The sequence below is a fragment of the Acomys russatus genome, chromosome 8 (genome assembly GCF_903995435.1).
Source record: "Acomys russatus chromosome 8, mAcoRus1.1, whole genome shotgun sequence".
NCBI classification, from domain to species: domain Eukaryota; kingdom Metazoa; phylum Chordata; class Mammalia; order Rodentia; family Muridae; genus Acomys; species Acomys russatus.
In genome coordinates this window covers 9,511,406-9,532,417 of record NC_067144.1, presented here as the reverse complement: position 1 = coordinate 9,532,417, position 21,012 = coordinate 9,511,406, and the positions used below count along the sequence as shown (strand labels likewise).

Below are 21,012 nucleotides of genomic sequence, written 5' to 3'. Positions count from 1 at the left end.
TGCTGCGAAATAACATGTCTCTGGAGAAGGAAGTGATCGCTTCTGGTTTAGGTTGCACCAAACATTGTGGGAAAAGTGGTACGAACAGGATCCCAACAGGCAACAAATGCAATAGGGTGGCAGGAGGCAATTTCATTGTAAGCTGTGGTGGATACAGTTGGGTTTCCACCATTGTAATTCAGTTTAAATGAGTGAGCTGTCCTACAGAGTACAGGCAGGGTCATCACAAGCTAAGGGACAACTATTGTGTGTTTCTCCTAGGCTGATGGCCCACGTTTTTTCATGTAGAATCTACCCACAAACTAACCTTGGAGCACATAAGCAATTCCAACGCCCACAAAAGCTTTCTCATGACCATTTTTTTTACTAAGTACTTTGTCTTTGTTCTCTTCCAGACAGTAGAAAGTCCACTTGAATTCCCCAAATCGAAGAAGAACCAAAGGTGCCCTCTAAATCACCCAAAAGGCAATGCCAAGAAAACAGACCAGGAAGTCAACACATGGCTCTCCCTGCTCTTTAGCAAGGACAAGCCCTACAATCCCCAGAGGACAATGAGCCAGTGCAAACCTGCTCCACAAAGACCTTAGTGAACTTCAAAAGTCTAGTCTCCCAGAAGGGCGATGAAGCTTCGAGCCCAGATACTGGGCTCAGGAGGTACATGGGACAGCCTGTATTTTTTCCAGAAAAGCATGCTCATGCCGTGGCAATGCCTTTTCTAGGGAAAGGACACACAGAGATCCATAAAGATCCCCAGCATCCAGTGTGTAGACCAGTGTGCCTGGTCCTCCTACCCATAGTTTCTATGCCTGCCGTTTCCTTACGCAAGCCTTAGCCTTGTTTAGGACAGGAGTCCTAAAACACTAGTAGAACTGTTGAACTAATAGTGTGTTTCCTGGGAGGTGTGAAAGACTCAGAAGAAACCAGAAAGATGAGGCAATGCCATCGGGTATGAAATAGTCCCCCGCAGTGCTGCGACTACAGACACAAGGATGTATTTAAGAACAGAATGGAGCTGACTTTAGAGACAGAGAGGTTGTTTTTCAAAAGTTAAACAGGATACGAAATAGAGAGAGAGACTGAATCTCGGCGGAGCACGTCTCTTGTTCACAACCTCTAGAAGTCTCACACTATTCTATATATTGGTCTTAAGTTGCTGCTCCATGAGCATAAAAGAGCTTATGGCATTGATTAGTATAAATACAATGTCTCTTCTACCACAGAGACTCTGTGCTTGCTAGTGTGAGAGTGCACGGTCCATCCACGCATTGCATACTCAGCTCATGGAGACATTCAAAACCCACGTAATGTAAAATGAATCCACGGCTACTAAAACCCTGGAGCTAAAGCTTTCTGTGAACCATCTGTAATTTCAATACACACAGGGGTCAGGGACAACTTTCTTGGACAGAGAGAATGAGAAGCAAGAGTTTCAGGGACATTGCATGGCTTTTGTCCTCTGGCTTTCTCTTTGGACTATTGCTTGGTGGAATTTTGGCACTTGTCTGATGTCAACAGTAGGAACCACTGGGTGGTAGACATATTCCCACAGGATAGGGAGGCACAAGGATAAGGCTACAGAAAGACTCTGAGCTATACATGAAGAGGCCATGTTTCTGTTTACAGTAACAAGTAGCAATAGATATCTATCACTATAGATATTTATTACTATATGATCTCAGTCATCTGACTCTGTGAATATTTAATCTCTTTGTCTCTAAAAGGTAATTGGTGTAAATGACTGTAGGGAGCTCTTTACAATTGGACAATTTACAAACTGCGGTGAATACACTGAGAAACCTCCTTCCAACACAACCCTAGCTGCTGATTTCCCACTCCAGTCACCTGAACTCACCTTCTCCTCCGGGCTGTTTGTATGGGTTGTATTTTGGCTTTGGAGCGACAACTGGAGCAAACTTCTTGGGTGGCTGTTGTGTTGACACTGAAATACTGGGGGTCCCAAAAGAATGGGTGGTCTCCATCCGTGCAGGAACGTGGCCAAGAGGCTCACCAGTGCTTTTGGGTGGCAGCCAAGATGGGTGAGACATTGTTGAAATCTGCAGTTAGAAAAACACAAAAATAGACAACACTGCGTTCAGTGTGGCTGGGGGTGGGGCATAAGAAAAAGAAACTGACCAAAGAGCTAGAGTGGGTAATGGGGCCAAAGCAGACAGATCTGTGCACACACTTAGGCCTCAATTTATCTAGTAGGTATTAGAAAAACAGTAAATGTCTATTTTGTTAACAGATGCATGACAGCACATTGTATTTTTCAGGATGTAAGACACACCTGACCATAAGACACACCCGGTTTTTAGAGCAGTAAAACAAGAAAAAGAGTAAAAGCAGCAATCGGACCATAAGGCACACCCTAATGTCCCCCGCCACACACACACTTTGGGGGGGGGAGTGCGTCTTATGGTCTGAAAAATATGGTACTTTAACATATCTTTCCTACAAAACTAACCCTGCCCATGTCCAACCCTAAGAGGTACTTGGAAAGGGGTGGGCGCACAGAGGCACTGGTTGCCAAACTTTAGGCACAAATACTGACATTTACTGCATGAAGAGTACTCAACTCCAGCGATGCAATGGTGGCCCCACAAATCACAGAAGCAGCCATTAACACCTAACTATGCTGGAAAGTCATGGAAAACTTGCTTTTAACTCCATGAGGATAAGCAGCCCAGCCCAGACACGGTTCAATCGGAGTATCCACTCTGTGTGAAGAGAGCACAGAGTTCTCTGTCAAGATATGCCAATCATGCCTCCAGGCAGCCTGCCTGCTGGGGAAGAGTCTCACAGACTTGTTGAAGAGGGCTCTCCAGGCCTGATTGCAAGAGCTCTCCAGCACAGGGAGGCCGGAAGGTGCCCTGCACCCACTCCTAGTCCAAAATCCACCTAGTAATTTATTAATTGAACTGAATTAATTAAGAGGGCTACATGAGTATCTCCAGATGTCTATAAAGACAAAGCACAGGAAATGCAGGAACAAATGAGGGCCTCAGCATGTAGTATAGCAATAGAAAGAGAAGCGGGAGGTGAGATATGCATAGCCATTGCTAAGAATTCACACGTGCCCACACCATGGACAAACAGTATGATCCAGAATGCTTCTGGTGGCATGGCCAAAATTATGATTCAGAAACTCCAGGCCAGCTTAATTCACAGAAATTTTATGAAAGCCAACAATATAACATTGAAGGGCTTTATGTATAGACAATCAGTTGCAATGAAAACTGGGGGTAGGGGTTACCCCCACTCACACAGAGAGTGACTTTGAATTACAGATCATTTTCTGGCTACCAAGCCCACTGTTCTTCTACTGCCCAAACTTGGATGCCTGCCTGTGAATGCCCACTCCTAAACAGGAGTAGCAGCATATTCTTTTACTGGGTTTTTCTAGTGCTTTGCCATAATATTACTAGTTGGCTAGAAAACAATTTATCAATCCATACCTTCTGCAATGACCTGGGTCTTCCCGGGTGGTCTCACTTTACTATCACTGTACCTCCCTTCAGTCACCCACACTGTATAAAACCTCCACCTCTCCATTAGCATCCATCAGCACAATTCCTTTGTCTCCCTTAACTTGCTATATAATGAATCATGTTGATAGATTTCCAGATATTAAAACATCTTCTCAATCCTAGGGGGAAAAATTCCTGTCACAATTAGAGTGCTTTGCTATGCTAATGGACAAATTGAACTTTTATTTATAATTTTGTGCATGAGATCATGAGGTCTCATGCAGTGCTGCACTCTCGGCCACTTTCCTTTTGAATCCCATCAGGTTTCCTTTCCATTCAGAGGTTTTGAACCCCAGTGCAGTCTCAATTAACTTGATAATGACCCTGAACAAGCTGATCTTTAAAGGTTCATCAAAATTCAGTGAAACTACTTCTAGATACGATGACACTTTATCTAATAACAGATACTAAGCCAATCTCTAATACCTTTTATGATAATACTGCTACGATGATGTGACAGTATTTCTATCGTAGAGAAAATTCATCTTTTTCTCAAGATTTTAGTCACTGCACCCATTCACACAAGCTACCCCTCAGTTAGAAAGTTCCTCCTCCACAATGCATCATTTACGTCCTGGGAATTACTTCCAGCAGGTTCTTCAGAATGTAAGCCATGCATTTAATTCTTCATTCCGGTTGCATACCCGGCTCAGCAGCAGTCCCATCACCCTGCTGCAACACACTCCTCGCATGACTGGCTGCAGGCCCACATCCCACACTAAGCTCTCCAATGGGAGCGCAGAACTCTTCCCATCTTACAATGCCTGAGTCTAGCTCATAAGCACTCAGTGAGAATGCCTATTAATTTAAGGATCAGATAGATTTATATGCCCGTCACTAGTTCTCTGGTTGAATCCGATTCTCCTTTACTCAAAAAATCTAAAGACTGGGGAGGTTTTATTTATCTAAGTGATAAGAAAGGGGACAACATAGGAAAGACATGGAGAAATGCAAGGCTCTGTCCAAAGAACTAGTACAGGCTTGGAGAGGTGGCTCCCGTCGGGACTTAGAAAGCCGTTAGGTTCTGAAATATAACAGGAGCAAGAACAGTGACAAGCATTAACAACGCAGGGGCTGATCGTAAAGCTCTTGCCATGCACAGATAAGGACCCAAGTTCAAATTCCCAGACCACACATAAAAGCCAGAAACAGTAGCGCACATTCATGACCCTAATGCTACTAGAATGAGATAGAAAATAGGGACAGCAGTGTGCTCAGAAAGTCTAAGTTAGCTACCCTCACAGTGTAAAACAATGAAACCAACTCAAAAACAAGGTAGAAAACTAAGACTAATGCCTGAGGTTGTCCTCTGACCTAACTTAACACACATACATGTGTGCACACGCACACAAGCGCACGCGCGTGCACATACACACACACCAGGAGAGGAGGAGAATAGAAGGGGAAGGGAAGGAGGATGCGAGAGGAGGGGGGGGGGAAGAACAGAGAGAAATTAACCCATACGAAATGGATCCAAAGATGCGACAAATGCAAAGCTATCAACATGGAGCCCCCCTGGCCCTCATTTGAGTTTCAGTTAAATTAGAGCGACTTTTTAACAAGAAAAGATGTGCATCTGCAAACTGAACATCTGTAGACATCGAAGCAGCTCTTATGTTCTATGGTTGTTTACTTTCTCTAAATCTCAAGCTTGCTTTTGATAAAAGGATTTGAGGAACGGATGAACTAGCAAATGCTTGGCGGGACCCCTTAGCTTCTCGGAGCCAGGACCAGCAAAAACACAGAGACAGGCAGGGGTAGGAGACGGCTTTGCTGCACCTCCCTGGCTTTGGTCTTACTTCCTCTGCCTTGAGGTAGGTTTCACTCTAGGCTTATAACCATGATGAAAGTAAGAAGTGAAAGGAAGGGTCCTCCCAGCTCCCCCTCCCTCCTCAGCCTGCCCCTCTTCCCTTCTGACTCTAAAAATGAAGCCACATCACCCAGAGAGAGAAAACATGAGAAAGAGCCCTGATCCCAGCAACATGCCTGCTGCTAAAGGCTTACGGACACTGTGCTCTGTCCCTTCAGGATCTGGGCTATGAGCAAATCAAGTAAGGAGAACCTAGGTAGGCTCACTGATCACTTTCTCTGCATCTCCCTGCCCCCTCTCCCCAGCAATTATACAGGAACAATAAAAGCCAGACACTGACAAGAAATACCAAGTGTTTAATGAAGGCTAACTGTATGTTAAGTAACTGCTGTAATGACCAGAGGATCATGACACTGCTACATGGGAGTGCACTTCCGACACCTGCATTTTAAAAATCAAGAACCTAAGCTGGAGGCTGGAGATCTAGGTCTGGATCAGAAGGCTTTCCTAGTATCTGGAAGGCCTTGGATTCAATCCTTGGTGCCCCTACCCTCCCTCAACGCAAGGTTCCAAGAGGCTGCACAAATTGATTAGGGTATACAACCACCAAATTGGAAATCTAAAAAAGCTTCGATGTGCATTCCTTTCTGCCGTCTGTGTCCTTCTGGAAAGAGTGGCCTGGGGTCTTCCCCACACCTACGTCTTGGACCCTAGTGGTTTCAATACACTCTTTTCTGTCACACTCCACAATCGCAGACTGATGAAGCCACTATCCAACAGACCAAACTAATCAAAACCATGGACAAGGCAAGTTATTGAAAAGAGCAAATTGATGACCAAGGCCCTCCCTGTATAGGAAAACTGGGTGCCATGGTAAAGTGGAGATGCCCCTTCATGAACATATATGAATGCCAATTCACTGGTGTTTTGTGGACAGAGACTGGACTGATATTTGATCAGATTTTTCTTGTCCTTCCTTCAAAAACCAACCTTAAATTCTCTAAGCATTTCTAAGATTCCCGAAGAACGGCCATTACATAGCATTCTGCAACATCCGGTGCTATAAGCTTCAAACCGTGGTTTCTAAAACTACCTCCAAATTCAGCTCATGCGGGATCTTTCTGCGTGTACTTCTGCATAGTTACCTTGTGCTGGTGGGGCTGCACGGGCTCTAGAATGTGGCCGGCTCACACTATACCACTGAGAATAGCACCCCACCCCACCCGTGCCCCAGCTCCCTTCTGTACACATTCTGGCTCCAGGCTTAAGTGGCAGAAAACATTCATATCAATCTCTGCGTTGCACTACTCCTTCAATACCTGCTCCATCAGTACGGGATGAACACACGGATGGTGTTGAGGGGCAGAACAAAGATCACTGGCCACTAGTCGAATGGTGTAGCAACTGAGCGTTTGGCTGTGGCTCAAGCATCGAAAGCTGACGGCAGACTTCGGTTTAGCCTTCATGGACATCACTAACAGGTTCTTTACTTGAACAAGCACTTAAGACTTAAATAGTATGTTCCTGCTTAAACCATCAAAGGTGTTTCCTTAACTGACCTCTCTGTAAAAGTCGGGGCCTTACTAGAATTACCAAACTGCTGCTGTTAAGGCTCTTGCTAGCGTTATTGACTATATGAATGAAGGATTCCATATGATATTTTCACACATCTTATATATACTCAGAACATATGCAACCTGCCTGTTATTCTCTCCTCTGCCTCCTTCTGGTCCCCTCTCTCTTCCCAAATAACTTCCTGTCCACTTTCAGATTTCTTTATTATTATTATTATTATTATTATTATTCCACATGCATGAAAAAAACATATTTGTCCTTAGGAGTCTGAATTTTGTCCCTTAAACATGTACAATCTCTAGTTGTACACATTTTGCTGCCAATAGTCTAACTTTGTTCCTCTTTGTAGCTAAATGAAGCCCCCCGCCCCCCGCATACACATATATTGCATTTTCTTTTCCTGTTTTTCTGCAGGTAGCACAGAGGCAGACTCCATAACTCAGCAAACTGTGAATGATACCATAGTGAATGTGGGGAGATAGCTGTCTCTCTGCTGTATGCTGGCCTAAACCATTCAGGTCTCAACCCGGGATCGCACAACTGGATCCTATGTGAGTTCTACAGTATAAGAGAGATTTTCGTGACTAGACTAGCTTACATTTGAACCAACAGCATATATGAGCAAGGGTTCCTCTTCACCTGTATCTACCAGCATTTGTTCTCTTTGTTTGATGACAGTCATTTTGACTTCAGTAAGGAAATCTCAATGCGATGCAAAGATGCTTTTCATCCCTCCTTCCTGCTTCTTGTCAACCCCCCTCATGCCAGGACGTGAGTACGGAGCACTGTTCTTGCTGGACTACTACTCTTCCGGTCAGCTACAGATCCCCTGTCCTATTATTATCATTGTAAATGTAACGATAGGCTTCCATATCTCATTCAGCTGTACTACATGCCAATATTTGGCTGGAGGTTACCTGACCTTCAGAGTTCAGAACCAGCTCCCCAGCTTAGTTGAGACAGGAGCCTATAATGCCAGGTTTGCACTCTGGGAGCCAATGTCCTTCTCTGAAGATGACACAGTTTAGTTGGGGGCATTGGAAATATGAGTCTGCTTTATGAATTTTGAAGAGATCCTGACAGCAAAACTGTTCAAAACCAAGTCAAGTTAGGTCTGGAGATTCCAAACCACCTATGATTTTCCTCTCAGCTCACCAGAGGAGGCACAACTCTCCTTTTTCCATTTCCTTGTCACCTGCTTTCCTAATTCTCTGACCCTCTCCATTGTGGAAGGGAGTCTTGGATTGATGTCAGTGATTACCAAGGTATCAATCAGGACTTACTGTGCACAAGTAAATAAGCACTTTAAGCAAACCTTTTCCAAACGGTGTAGGTAAGTCCCTACCAGTGTAATTACAAAGCAGATATGCTACAGCATGTGATGGAAGCGTGGGAAGGCAGCGCTGAAGAATGCGGCAGGCTGAAAATTACACACAATTGCTGGGGAAACGACAAACTCAGTCGTGTTGTGAAGCATCAGGTTATACAACGCAGGAAGGGCAAAGCCGGACCTGCCATGGGCTGAAAATGTCATGTACTCTCATCACGTCTCCTTGGAGATGGCTTCAGAAGGTGACTGACTACACGCCCCACTCCCCACATGGACAGCTGGCATTGCTCAGAAGAAGCAAGGAGAACAAGTCCACAGAAATGCCAACCCTTTATATAGGCTCTCTCAGGGACACTGGAAATACTGCAGACAGCACTAGACTCAGACATAGAACACTGAGCCACAATCACTTACCCAGTCACTAACTGGCTCTGAGACCTTAGCCCCAGCACATCTCTAAGCTTCACGACATCTGCGTGTATCTGTACACTAAGATTGCTTTCTTGCAAACATTCGGTCCAACTCTCATGTCTCATAGTCCCCCAAGACTAAAGCTGACTCAACTGAGGTTTCCTATAAAACTACGTTCTAACTACCAGGAATTCCTAATCTCCCTGTGCCCCCCACCCTCACCCCACATGCATGCTCCAGATGAGGTAGTGTAATGTAAGGAGAAACAGAATAAGAGGAAATTCAGATTCTTGACCTGCATGGCATGGAGGTACTCATACAGAAAACAATGCAATGACGTGCTCACTGCTCCTGGCAACACTGTGGAGAGCCAGAAAAAAAACAAAAACAAAAAAATAACAAACAAACAAACAAACAAGGAGAAGCATCAGGTTCAGGTCCCAGTGAGTAACTGAGTCACGGCCAACAGAAGGGACAAAGAACAGACGTAGGCCCTATAACGCACCTTTGCTTCAAGTTCACAATACCACTGGAAAAAGAAACTGCCAGGCAGACAAGTGCACTGAACACAGGGCTCCAGAGCAGACCAGGAGAGAGCAGACAAGTACCAGCCGGCCTTTTGTTGCCACGTTTTCTTAGAAGTCATGGGAAAAGAAAAGATGGCTGACAAAAGACAAGATGAGCTACAGAGAGCTAAGAGGTCACTGGGAGTCCCTACACACATTAGGCACTAATACGCTTCTTCTAATTGGAATATACCATGCAAAAATCCCAAGACATTTGGAGAAAGTGAAGGTGCCTAGCAGAGCTGTTCTACCAGGAAAAACAAAACAAAACAAAACAAAACAAAACAAATGTATAGCGGTTAAATTTCACCAAACAGTAACACTATTGCCTCTTAGACTGCATAAGACAACTGAGTGGCCATGAGAGCACAGTCTTTCTTCCTGAAGATTCAGGACCTACATCCCTGGGGACGATTACAATAGAAGACAAAGACTCCCAACCTTTTGCTCCAAATCACATTTGACAGTGATAGTTCTACTTGATACAGAGGACCAAAAAACTGTATTGTGGTTGCCCCAGCTCAAAAATAATAGACAAAACGGTTTTATTTTCACTTCCCTCCCATAGCATTTTACACTCCGTGATGGCACTGCTCTTCTGTATAGTGCCTTACACTTCCATAAAAAATGTGGTTCCAAGAGGCTCCTTCTAAGTCTGATGCAAACAGCAAAGTCTGTGTGTGTGTGTGTGTGTGTGTGTGTGTGTGTGTGTGTGTGTGTGTGTGTACAACTAAATGTGAGGGGCAAAAAATAACTCTTGAGTTTGTCTGCACTCAGCAAAAATCCCTCTGAAAGTGGAAATGTGGCTGTACCTAGGATGCTGTGTGCCTAACTCACAAAGGTTTCGCCCTTCCAAAGGGAGGAGAGAGCGACGATGAGAAGAGTCAACAATATAATCTCCAATAAAGCTTAGGAGTCTCTTTAGTGGTTATCTGGAATCTCCCTTTAACCCCACCCAGAAGTGCTCAGGTCTGCAGGCTAATTGCTGCTCGTTCGTCTGTGTTCCCCCCAGCAGCGTGCTCAAACTTGTATAAATGCCATGCTCTGCTTGTCTGTTTACAAGTCCGCTGTACCCATTACGCAGACCATGGAATTTTACTAGCGCTTGAGGTGTGTTTTAATTACTTTTAATTTTTTTAATACTTTTGTTTGTGCACTAACAAAAATGAGGACAAAACAACAAAGTCCATCTTACTAATGACTTGAAAGAGTAGAAATGTTTAATGTTTTATTATGAGAACGCTATTGATGTATTTGTGTACGCATCTGTCTGTAGAACTGCGTTTATTCCGATGTAGTCAAATGCCACACCGTTCACCAAAGCTTATCAACATGTCTCTTATTCCAACCACTGTATACAAAGTATCTAAGTTTTCAAAGTAAGTTTGATTCCCTCAAATTTGCTGGTGTTAATTTTGTTAGGCTTAGATATTATTATAAACTCTGTGGTAATCTCTGTCTCTACTTGTGATTTTAAGTTTCTGTTTTAACAATGAAACCCAAATGTAAGTATCTTCTAAGTCAACAGTTTAAATGCCCAGATAATGGAAAATTAAAGTGATGGTAAGGGTAAAAAAAAAAAAAAAAAGGGATAATTTTAGAAAACAAGAAGAATTAACCTTATTTATATAACTATGATTTTAAAAGTAATTTTGATTAAAACTCTAAGTAGATTGTTACTCGGTGGATGAAATAGTAGGAAGCTTTTGATATGTATGTGTTGCTGATTGAAATTATGTAAGGAGAGCCACATTTGCCAACACGCACTTCCCAGTGAAAAGCTAGGGCCATTTGCAACTGCAGACTTTTTCCTGAATGTGGAAACCATTCTACTTTTACTTCAGGGTTTTGAAATAAGGCAAAATCTGGTGAGCCATTGACCAATGGCACCCGAGCAAAGGTCAGCCTGGCTCTTCAGCTCACTTTGGAACCACAGCAATGTGGGTTAGTCCTTTTTAAATCTCTCTTTTTGAAAGAACTGATGTTAAAAATCTGAAATGTATATAAACCATATTCAACTGGATAAATATTCCAGAAAAATGAAAACACACACACACACACACACACACACACACACACACACACACACACACACACTTTTAGATAATTTAAAGCAGTAGGAAATAACATTCACCACTAAAGAACTGTATTATCACTGAGGTACAAAATTATTAAAAATATCTCTATCATAGAACTCAAACGCATTCATATGTACCTACAATGACACAGAACTCCTTATATCTTAAGACAACACCTCCTAGGGCTCAACCATTATGACCACTATAAAGCTCATCATAGCTGAGGTGTGTACTACCATAAGGGCCACTGATCCATCTCACCTTCACTCTGCAACCACAAACTCTAATACATGGTACTCCTTCAAATACATATAATTTATTCCCTGCTAAATGTATATCTTTATCTCAAATTCAGTCTGGTTCTTTTCTGTTTTGTTTTTTGGTTTTTTTTTTTTTTTTTCCTTAAACTGGTATTTCAGTTTCAGAACAAATAGCAGGGTTCTAAATTTCACACAGTGAAATGTGAAGTTATCTTTCACACACATACACGGGGGGGGGGGGGGGGGGTTGGGAAGAACTTTCTACAGGCTGTCTTGAATAAGATTCTAATTTAGACAAACTGTTTAAAACAGTTAACAGGTATACTTAAATCTTGGGACATTAGTCAAATGCAGCCAGCCTTGTTTATGAAAATAGAAGTTCTTCTTGATTCTCCAGTATGCTATGAACTAAGTTGGAAGACCACTGCTCTGAAATAATTGGAGCAGTGACTCTGAGTGAATGGTCAACAATGATAATATCTTCCCTAGATTCTTCTTTCAAATGCCCCATACAGGGTCTATCCCATCATCACTGCTCAGCCAATGAAGAAACTACTATTCCTATACCTACTACTACTAACTTCCTCCTCCTCCCTCTCTCTTCTCTTCTCCCTCTCCCCCGCTATCCCTTTCTCCCTCTCTCCCTCTCCCCTTCTCTCTCCCTCTCCCCTTCTCTCTCCCTCTCCGCGCGCGCGCACACACACACACATACACACAATCATAAAGGTTTGAGAGAACTAAGAACTCTGCTCTGAGTTTGAACCGCTGTACATCATACTCCAGGCAGTGTTCCCCATGGTTCCTCATCACTGTAGTGACTGTAAATTCAATTTATGCTGGCAGTTTTGGTTGATGTACCCACCAACAAGAGCTCTTCAGAGTATCTTCAGTGGGATAATAAGCAAATTGGTCAAGGCTGATGATGTCTCGTTCACTTGGTACATGTAAAGCTCAACTATACTCAGCTACTGATCCAAGGGCTCCAGAGACTTAAGAACAGTGGTTACAGCTGCTCCAAGAAATTAGCATCAGGTTCAGAATTTAGGACTTCCTACTCCAGAATAGAGAGATGGCTCAGCAGTTAAGAACACTGGATATTCTTCCAGAGAAATGGGACACAATTCCCAGCACCCAGAATAGAGAGATGGCTCAGCAGTTAAGAACACTGGCTATTCTTCCAGAGAAATGGGACACAATTCCCAGCACCCCCATGGCAGCTCGCAAGCATCTCTAACTCCAATCCCTGAGGATCCAACACCTTCTTCTGGCTCCTGTAAGCACTGTACTTGGGTGGTGAACAGACATCGTTCAGGACTAAAATCTCAAAAACTCAACTAAAAAAAAGGAAAGAATGGAGAGTAAAGTTCCAGTCATGTAGAAGGCATCCAAAGAGCACAAACGGAAATCTACCCCGGCTCCTGAGACTCTTTCCTAGACTACAAGTGCCACGTGCTACAAAGATAGCTGGCACACTCCAGCCGCCTTCGGATCACCCTTCCTCCCCATGTCCTATACTACCAGTAACTATAATATTTATTTTGTCATAAGTATTGCAAGAAGTTTACCTGGATCTTACTTTGGGACATAGAAAGGAGCACCTACCATGTGTTTAAACCAACTCAGCAGGCAACAGAAGCAATGGGAGCAGAACTGCCAACCATTTTTTTTTTTTTTCCACGTTTCCAAATCAGTGTTACGGAAGCATAAAAGAAGAAGTCAGAGTAATTCATTACAGGCCAACAGGTCATCTCTAGTAAATATACTTTACATAGGCTTTTATTTGATTTCCATTGCAAACTCTAAGCATGCATTTAAGGCTACAGAAGGAACAGTGCACAACTGAAAACCCAGAGTGGGAACCTGGCAACCTTTGCTTGTGACAAACCTCACTCAGACGCAATGTCCATGGTTACAACACTGTGGGTCTCCCTTTAGTACTTTCCAAAATGTTGAAACTAAAACAGTTTAGAGGACTCTCCAAGGTCACGGCCTTCCCTTCTTACAGTCTTTATTTCATCAACAGGAATTCCCCAAAGGGTTCCCCTAAAGTAGGCTGTTATATAATAAATGACACCGACAAGCTGAGACTTAATAGAACCCTCTATTTGAGTGTTGACACACATTTGAGCCATATAAAACTTAGTAAAAACCCTCAGACTAACTGTGATGGAGAGTGAGTCAGCACTCACACATGCCACACAGCACAATGGCTGCACTGTTGGTGGGTACGGACTATAAAAGAAATACATGCCCTGCCTTGAGATGTGGAAGATCAGGGAAGGGAGGAGGATGGCAGAGGCCGTGTCTTGTGGCTCTGCCTGTTTCCTGCTGGAAGCCCTCGTGGGAGGGCAAGGGGATCTTGTGCACTGGCAGTCTCGTATTCATTCTTCAGCATGCAGTTGTGACAGAGGGCACCTGGATGTCCTGTCTCAGAGGGCAGTGACCTGTTTCTGACCACTTCTCTTATAAAGTACAATGGAACATTTTTACTTCAACAGTTGAGAGGAAAAACACAACAAAACAAAAGAGAGAATACATAAAATAAAAATAAAAATATAAAAAACAGTAGAGAGAAACCTGATAACTTTTCTCTTTCTTGGCTATAAAAAGCATAGGGTTAATTGTAGTTCTGGGATTCAACTCTAGATAGTCATTCTAGCATCTACTCCATGTAGTCCTTCTAGTGATTTATGAGCTAAAACTCTCTATTGATTGTTGTCTATTAAATGCCCTATAGCAGCTGGTTTCTTATAGCAAACCCTGTTATTTATTTATTTATTTATTTATTTATTTATTTATTTATTTATTTATTATACAGTGTTCTGCCTGCATGTACACCTGCAGGCCAGAAGAGGGCACCAGATCACATTATAGATGGTTGTGAGCCACCATGTGGTTGCTGGGAATTGAACTCAGGTCCTTTGGAAGAGCAGCCAATGCTCTTAACCTCTGAGCCATCTCTCCAGCCCCACAAACCCTGATTTTGGGGGAAAACTTTCAAAGTTCCAAACATTTCATTCACAAATGCACAACACTATCTTATGAGCAAGAGATGTGTCCAGATAATGCATGATGCCTGTACAGAGCAATAGAGCCATGCAAGGGAAACAGAGGCACACACAGAACATCCAGGCCTTTTTCAGAACATCCAGGCCTTTTTCTCCGAATCTGTAGATTCTGGGAAGGCTTGCGCTCAACCTACAGAGCACTCAGTGCTGAAGATGAAACCAATAGGCGCCCCCCCCCCCAAAAAAAATCTATTCCCAGCATTCTGCCTTGGGCCCATCACTAACTGGGGGCTTCTCCAACAACGACAACAGGCAGGGGAAGTCCCTTGTCTCCAGTATTCACAACTCGTGTCTACACGCTCATGAGGGAATTTACTTGGATTCCAGTTGTAACAGCGCTTCCTAACCTTTCAGTTCCCCAAAAGATGAAGGGGAAGAAACAAAGGTCACAAAAAGGCATGGCACACCTTTTAGGTCCAAAGGAATTCCTGACCTCAAATGTTGGGACCTGACCCCAAATGCTCGGACTGTGACAATCTACAGCTGCAACACCTTAGGAAGGGAATGCCAATGCAATGGCTGAGGGACTGTAAGAATGCCAGGCAAGAACCAACCTCTCGGAATCTTATGTGAAGTGGAGATGCTTGTACAGCCTGGAAGCTCTTAAGGTACAGAGAACAACAGAATCCCGGAGAGAGACATCAAGTCAACACAGTAACATTCAGGCCCCTCAAGAGAAATCACTAAGCCACTCATGCCCCAAAGAAGAAAACTCCAGAAACTCATAAGATTGACGGAGTTTGGTAAACACGATGAAAAACGGCAAAAGGCATAGGAAGGTGCAGCTGAGCCAGCTCCGGCAGTGGGCTCAGGCCAGTGATTTCAAGTCACACAGGTCTTAGTTTCCTCAGCTCTGAAGGAATACAATATTCTGTGTTTGGCTCAACAAAAAGAAGTGAAATATTGAGTGCATGAGCATTTAAATATATGTGTGTATACATACATACATTCATACATACATACATAATGTGTGTAAGTATGTCTATATATACACAAAAGAAAAATTATTAACAAAGGCATTTCAAAGGAAAGTTATAAATGAATATTCTTAAGCCAAGGTCTCAAAAGGAAATTACATACAGCAGTAATCTTAAAATTTTATAGATGGGGAAAGAACGGCGATCAGAATTGTTGCAAACAGTGATGTCTAAACGAGAAGAGAAACCAGCCGAGACTGTCACAACCCTCTCAGTTCCTGTAGCACATGCAACAATGGAAAGATTGCAGGGACCAGCAGCATAAACATTTCAAGTATGACACACCAAGGACGTGGGACACAGCCCTGAGAAAATTACATTTCTATCTAGTAATAATCATCTTAGCATGGGTGCTCTAAAAAGTATTAAAGGCTTGGGAGAATGTTCAGTGGTGCAGGGCTTGTCATGCTAGCACAAGGACGGGTGTTGGATCCCTAGAATTCAGATGAAAGTGCCAAGCCTGGTGGTACATACTTGTAACCTCAGTTACAGGAAGGGAGAGGCAGAAAAGAGGCAGGCCAGCCATTTTAACCTAAGCAGAGACTCCCAAAGCAAATGGAGAGAGACCCTGCCTCAAAAAAACAAGGTGGCGAGTCCCAGAGGGATGACACCCAGGTGACCTTTGGCCTCAATATGCAGGCGCTCACATGTACCTGCATTTTTAAACACACATAACACCCAACACACATGGTCAATCACAAATCGGGTTGGAGACATGGCTTGGTGTGAACTGCTGCTGGAAAGAGCTGAGTTCGGATCACAGCTCCCATGTCAGGTGGCTTACAGCGACCCCTAACTTTCCTCCAAGGGATCTATTATCTCCTCGGGACTCTACAGATTACCTGAGCACACATGAAATTATGCACATACAGACAAGGAAACACACAAAAAAAATTTTTAATGATTATTTTTATTTTTAAAGAAGTCTTGCATGCATGAGTTTTCAGATTGACCACTTTGTATTAGGTAACCAACTGGGGGACTCCCCCTGGAACATGGTACTTCTCCCACCTCTCAGCCATCGTATTCGTCTAGGGGTGGGAGGGGTGGGATTTCCCCTTTCCACATTAGCATGTTTCCTAGTAGCATTACTCAGGTCTTGTTTAGCCACATTCAATGGATGCAAGAGGCTATATACACATAGCTATGCATTTTATACATGGATGTATCAATAATAATCAAGAAGAAGCAGTCAATTTGAGGGGGACATGAGAGGGGCTGTTGGTAGAATGGTCATACTGATTCTAGTAACCCATGAACATGGGAGGTCTTTCCTGCATTTAGTATCTTAGTCAGGGATTTAAAGTATCCACTGCAGATTTCCACCCCATGGTGAAGCTTACTCATAGATAATTTTTTGAAGCTATGGTGAATGGGAGTGTTTGCCTGAACTCTTTCTCCCTGTGTTTGTCGTTGGTACATAAAACATTTTCTAAGTTGATTTTGTACCCTGCCTCTTTGCTAAAGGTGCTGATCATTTCTAGAAGTTGGCTAGTAGAATTTTGGGGATCTCTAACACATAATATGATATCATATGGGGTCTTTATTATACAAGGCTTATTCAGTTTGCAAATGTTTTACTCAGAATGTTTGCAACTATGTTCATCGGGGGTATTTGGCCTGTAATGTTCTTTTGGTTGATGCTGATCTGATGGGTCTTTACCTGGTTTGGGTCTGAGTGTGTATTGCTGGCTTCAGTGAAGGAATGAAAGGCTGGTAGAATTCTGCTGTGACTCCATCTGGGCCCACAATAAATTAATCATGAAATGGCTGGAATTCCAGAATATTATAATGAGTGAGGTCACCCAGGCCCAGGAAGACAAAACACTGCATATTCTCTCCTCTTTGTGGATCCCAGCTCTAAATCATTATGAGTATGCAACCTGGAGTAACTGCAGAAAACAGGTAAGGAAAAGGGAACCATGGTTACATTATATATAAATATATGATGGTATATTATAATTATAATATATATAGAAGGGGTTTAAATTAAACGTAGTTATACGTCTTGGGGTGATAATGCCCTCCAGGACCCCAAATACTATCTAACAAAAACAAAACCCCTGTGACAAACATAAGAAACCACCTTTCAGGCTCTTGGTCAAGAGATTCTCCCTAAAATTATAGGCTAGTGTCATTGCCCTGGATTGCCTCACAGAGCTTAAAGGTAAGGCTGTCTTTGTGAAGACACGACACGCATTGGATGCAGAACCTGGAGGAATCCACCTGGAAGATCCTCCTTGAAGAGTAGCCAAGGAATAAGACAACCAATAGCCTGCAAGCTGTGAAGTCCAGGAACCGCAACCATGCCCCGCCCATTGTATCCCCAAGGGTCCAACAGTGGCACTAACACACTGCGGACACTCAACATCCACTGAACTCAATGGAAGCTCAATGGCCAGCTCAACAGAAGAGAACTCTACCTGGTACTATAAAGCTAGTCAACTACCTACAGCTTGTGAAGTCATGGTCCCCTGAGAAGAACTTACTACTGCCACTTTCCAAAGCTGTTATAATTTCTAACTGCATTCCAATTAGCTATCCCTGTACCATCAGACAAATGTAGCTCCCATCCCTAATCAAAAAACACTTTTTTTTTTTTTTACAGCAGATGGATAAAATTATAGAAACTCACAGCTGGTCAAAACCCAGAGTAAAATGGGCCATGAAATGCCAAGCCCCAACTGATACATCTAAAATGCAACTCTTATACCTATGGCTCTGAGAACATTGCACAAAAGCGGGCAGAAAAAGTCTAAGACCCAGAAGAGCAGACCATCCACTTCAAGATGGTCTTGTATATGCATGACACTGCAATCATGAAGTCTCAAATAATATGGCTGCCTAAGTAAGGCCAGCATAGGGACAACATCTGCTAGCTTGCCAAGAGAAATGGGAGAAATCTCACCAAGTTCTACTCCTACAGGAAGAGCTAGAGGCAACCAAGGAATCCATCTTCCCCAGAGATGAACTCCTTGTTGGTTAGTCGCAAGTCGTCACTCCCAAAGCTACACATATGAGCAACATTAATAACTCAGGATGAAAAACATATAATGTGTATGCATATATACATGCACACACTGTGTGTCCGTGTGTGTGTCCGTGTGTGTGTGTGTGTGTACATGTGAAGTTATTACCACTGCCCTTGGTTGCCTCTTAGCACTGGAAGGTAAAAACCTGTTGCTGAAGACATCACATACTTCAAGGAACCAGCCTTGAAGACTGATCACACATACACATGTGTTTATATAAACAACCATAATTGAAGGAGATGAGGTCATGGATTAAAGAGGAAGTGTGGAAATTAGGGAGGAGCGGCGAAGGATAAGTGAAAGTGATGTAAATATAGTATTTATGTATGAAATTCTCAGTACATTAAAAAATTAAGACAAATTTTAAAAAAGAAATTCAAGAACACTTAACTTGAAAATGTGCTGAGATTAAAGGAACTGCAGGGGTAAATGACCACACGCCAATCTCTGCATTTCATTTCAAAATAAAGCATTCTTCTCAATGTATTCAAAGGGCATTTTGAATGAACAAAGAGTTCTAGAACTTCTTTTTAAAGGAACTCACAATGCTTATTTAAAAAAAGGTTACTTTTTGCTTTGCTATGAATGGAATCTTAACATTATAAACTATTCAGTTTCCAATGAGATATGGAATTTAGAATAAGCATAAGTGTGGAGACATATTTAACCTTACAATAAACAGAAAACTCCATACAAAAACGATGTATTTCATGTGAGAATACACTGAGACTCACACATTCCTGTGGAAGTCACAGAAATAACATACAGAGAAAAACATCATCAATAGATATGAATAAAATATAAAATGTTAGCGCCTGACATCTCAACCTCCAGACCTCAAATCTGAGATTTGAGAACTAAGCTGTATGTATGCACAACGTGTGGATCCAAGCAAAATGTTAGAATCAATAAAATGCTTAACTAAGACATATAAAACCACTCGATGAAATATTAATCAGATATTAAAATTATAATTATTCAATAAAGTGCAATAGGTGAGATCTTCAATGCACCGAGTTGAGATATATAGTACTGCATAATTTAGGCTACCAATAAGACCCCAGAAAGGCAGTGACAAAAGGGATAGGTTGTATGAACACAGGAGTGGATTTAAGGACAATCAGTATCATCCATAGTCTCCAAGTCTGAATGAGATACAATGCTGACCTTTATTCTATTAAGTGACATATATATAGTTATATATTCAATATACCATATGATTAATATATGTATTAATTGGCATATAGCTAATAAATGATATACTGTATAACATAAACTAATTTATAATTTATAAAATATAGAAGGCACCAATTCATAGGTACATACTAGATCAAAACCGCATAAACTCAAGGACGGCATGGTGGCTTGTCCTGTACACTCAGGACTCTGGAGGTTGAAACAAGTAGACTGTTCTGAATGAAAGGCCACCCTGTATTATATAATAAGTTACAGGACAGCCTAGACTACCAAAAGAAAGCCTATCCCCCCCAAAAAAGTGCAATTTCAGTGTTAATGGAAAGTGTGAAAATGAGTTAGCTGACAGAAAGGGTCTCTCCTGAGACCCTCAGAACAGAAATAAGACAAAATCCACATCACCAGGTTAAAGGCATAGCATTTTTTTTTCCTACATCGGATTTTGTTTCCTTGTTTCTCTACAATAAGAGGATTCAGCTGAGTGTGATGTTTTCATATCCTGTACATACGTAATTGAAAATAGCAGTGTTCAGTTACATGCCAATGACAGCAATTGCTTTTAAAATCCCAGAAAATGCTACGATGAGCAGGAGTGTGAACTGAACTTCTCTTCAAATGTGGCTATTCAACAACACAGCCGGCCTGGAAGAACAGGTTTTCTACAAAAGCTTGTCTTTTTTATTCTAAGAAACAACACTTTTCTAAAATGTTGGTGCTAACTGAAACGCTCATGGAAAAGTAAAGGTGAGGTCAGGCCCTGGGTGTTTACTTCAGAACCTGAAGTCAATTTCTGCACTATTATCACCCTTGGGGAAAAATTTTACATGAAACACAAACGTGAATGAGGAGTTCCTTGACTTCTCCCCACTGCAATTTGACAACAAGCTCAGAAGAATTTCTATACCTGTAGATACAATGGATGTCTATAATTAGCGCCTAATACTTTGTGAGAGCTAAAGATGACACTGGGAATCCGCAAGCATTCCAATGTTCTGTACACTCTGAACAGCTGTAATTAGGTCCCAGTGGAGGTAATATTTAGGATGGAACAAGGAAAAGAAATCATCAGATGAAAGATGGTAAGAAATGGTTGGTGAGGCCTCCCTGGGCATGTTTGTGTGCATGTAGGTGCGTAATGAAAAAGAAAAGAAAAAAAAAAAAAGCACACTAAGAGTCCAAGTCAC

At 42.3% G+C, this 21,012-nt stretch overlaps 1 protein-coding gene across 2 annotated transcripts in view; it reads right to left on the bottom strand.

Annotated features, from left to right (window-relative positions):
• Lpp (LIM domain containing preferred translocation partner in lipoma) overlaps positions 1-21,012 on the bottom strand; it is a 441,832-nt gene that overhangs the window by 389,797 nt on the left and 31,023 nt on the right. For both annotated transcript variants that reach the window (XM_051150786.1, XM_051150787.1), the window contains exon 2: positions 1,853-2,054. In XM_051150786.1, coding sequence (XP_051006743.1) covers positions 1,853-2,045 — 193 coding nt within the window. In that variant the 5' untranslated portion in view covers positions 2,046-2,054. The remainder of the gene's footprint in view (positions 1-1,852; positions 2,055-21,012) is intronic.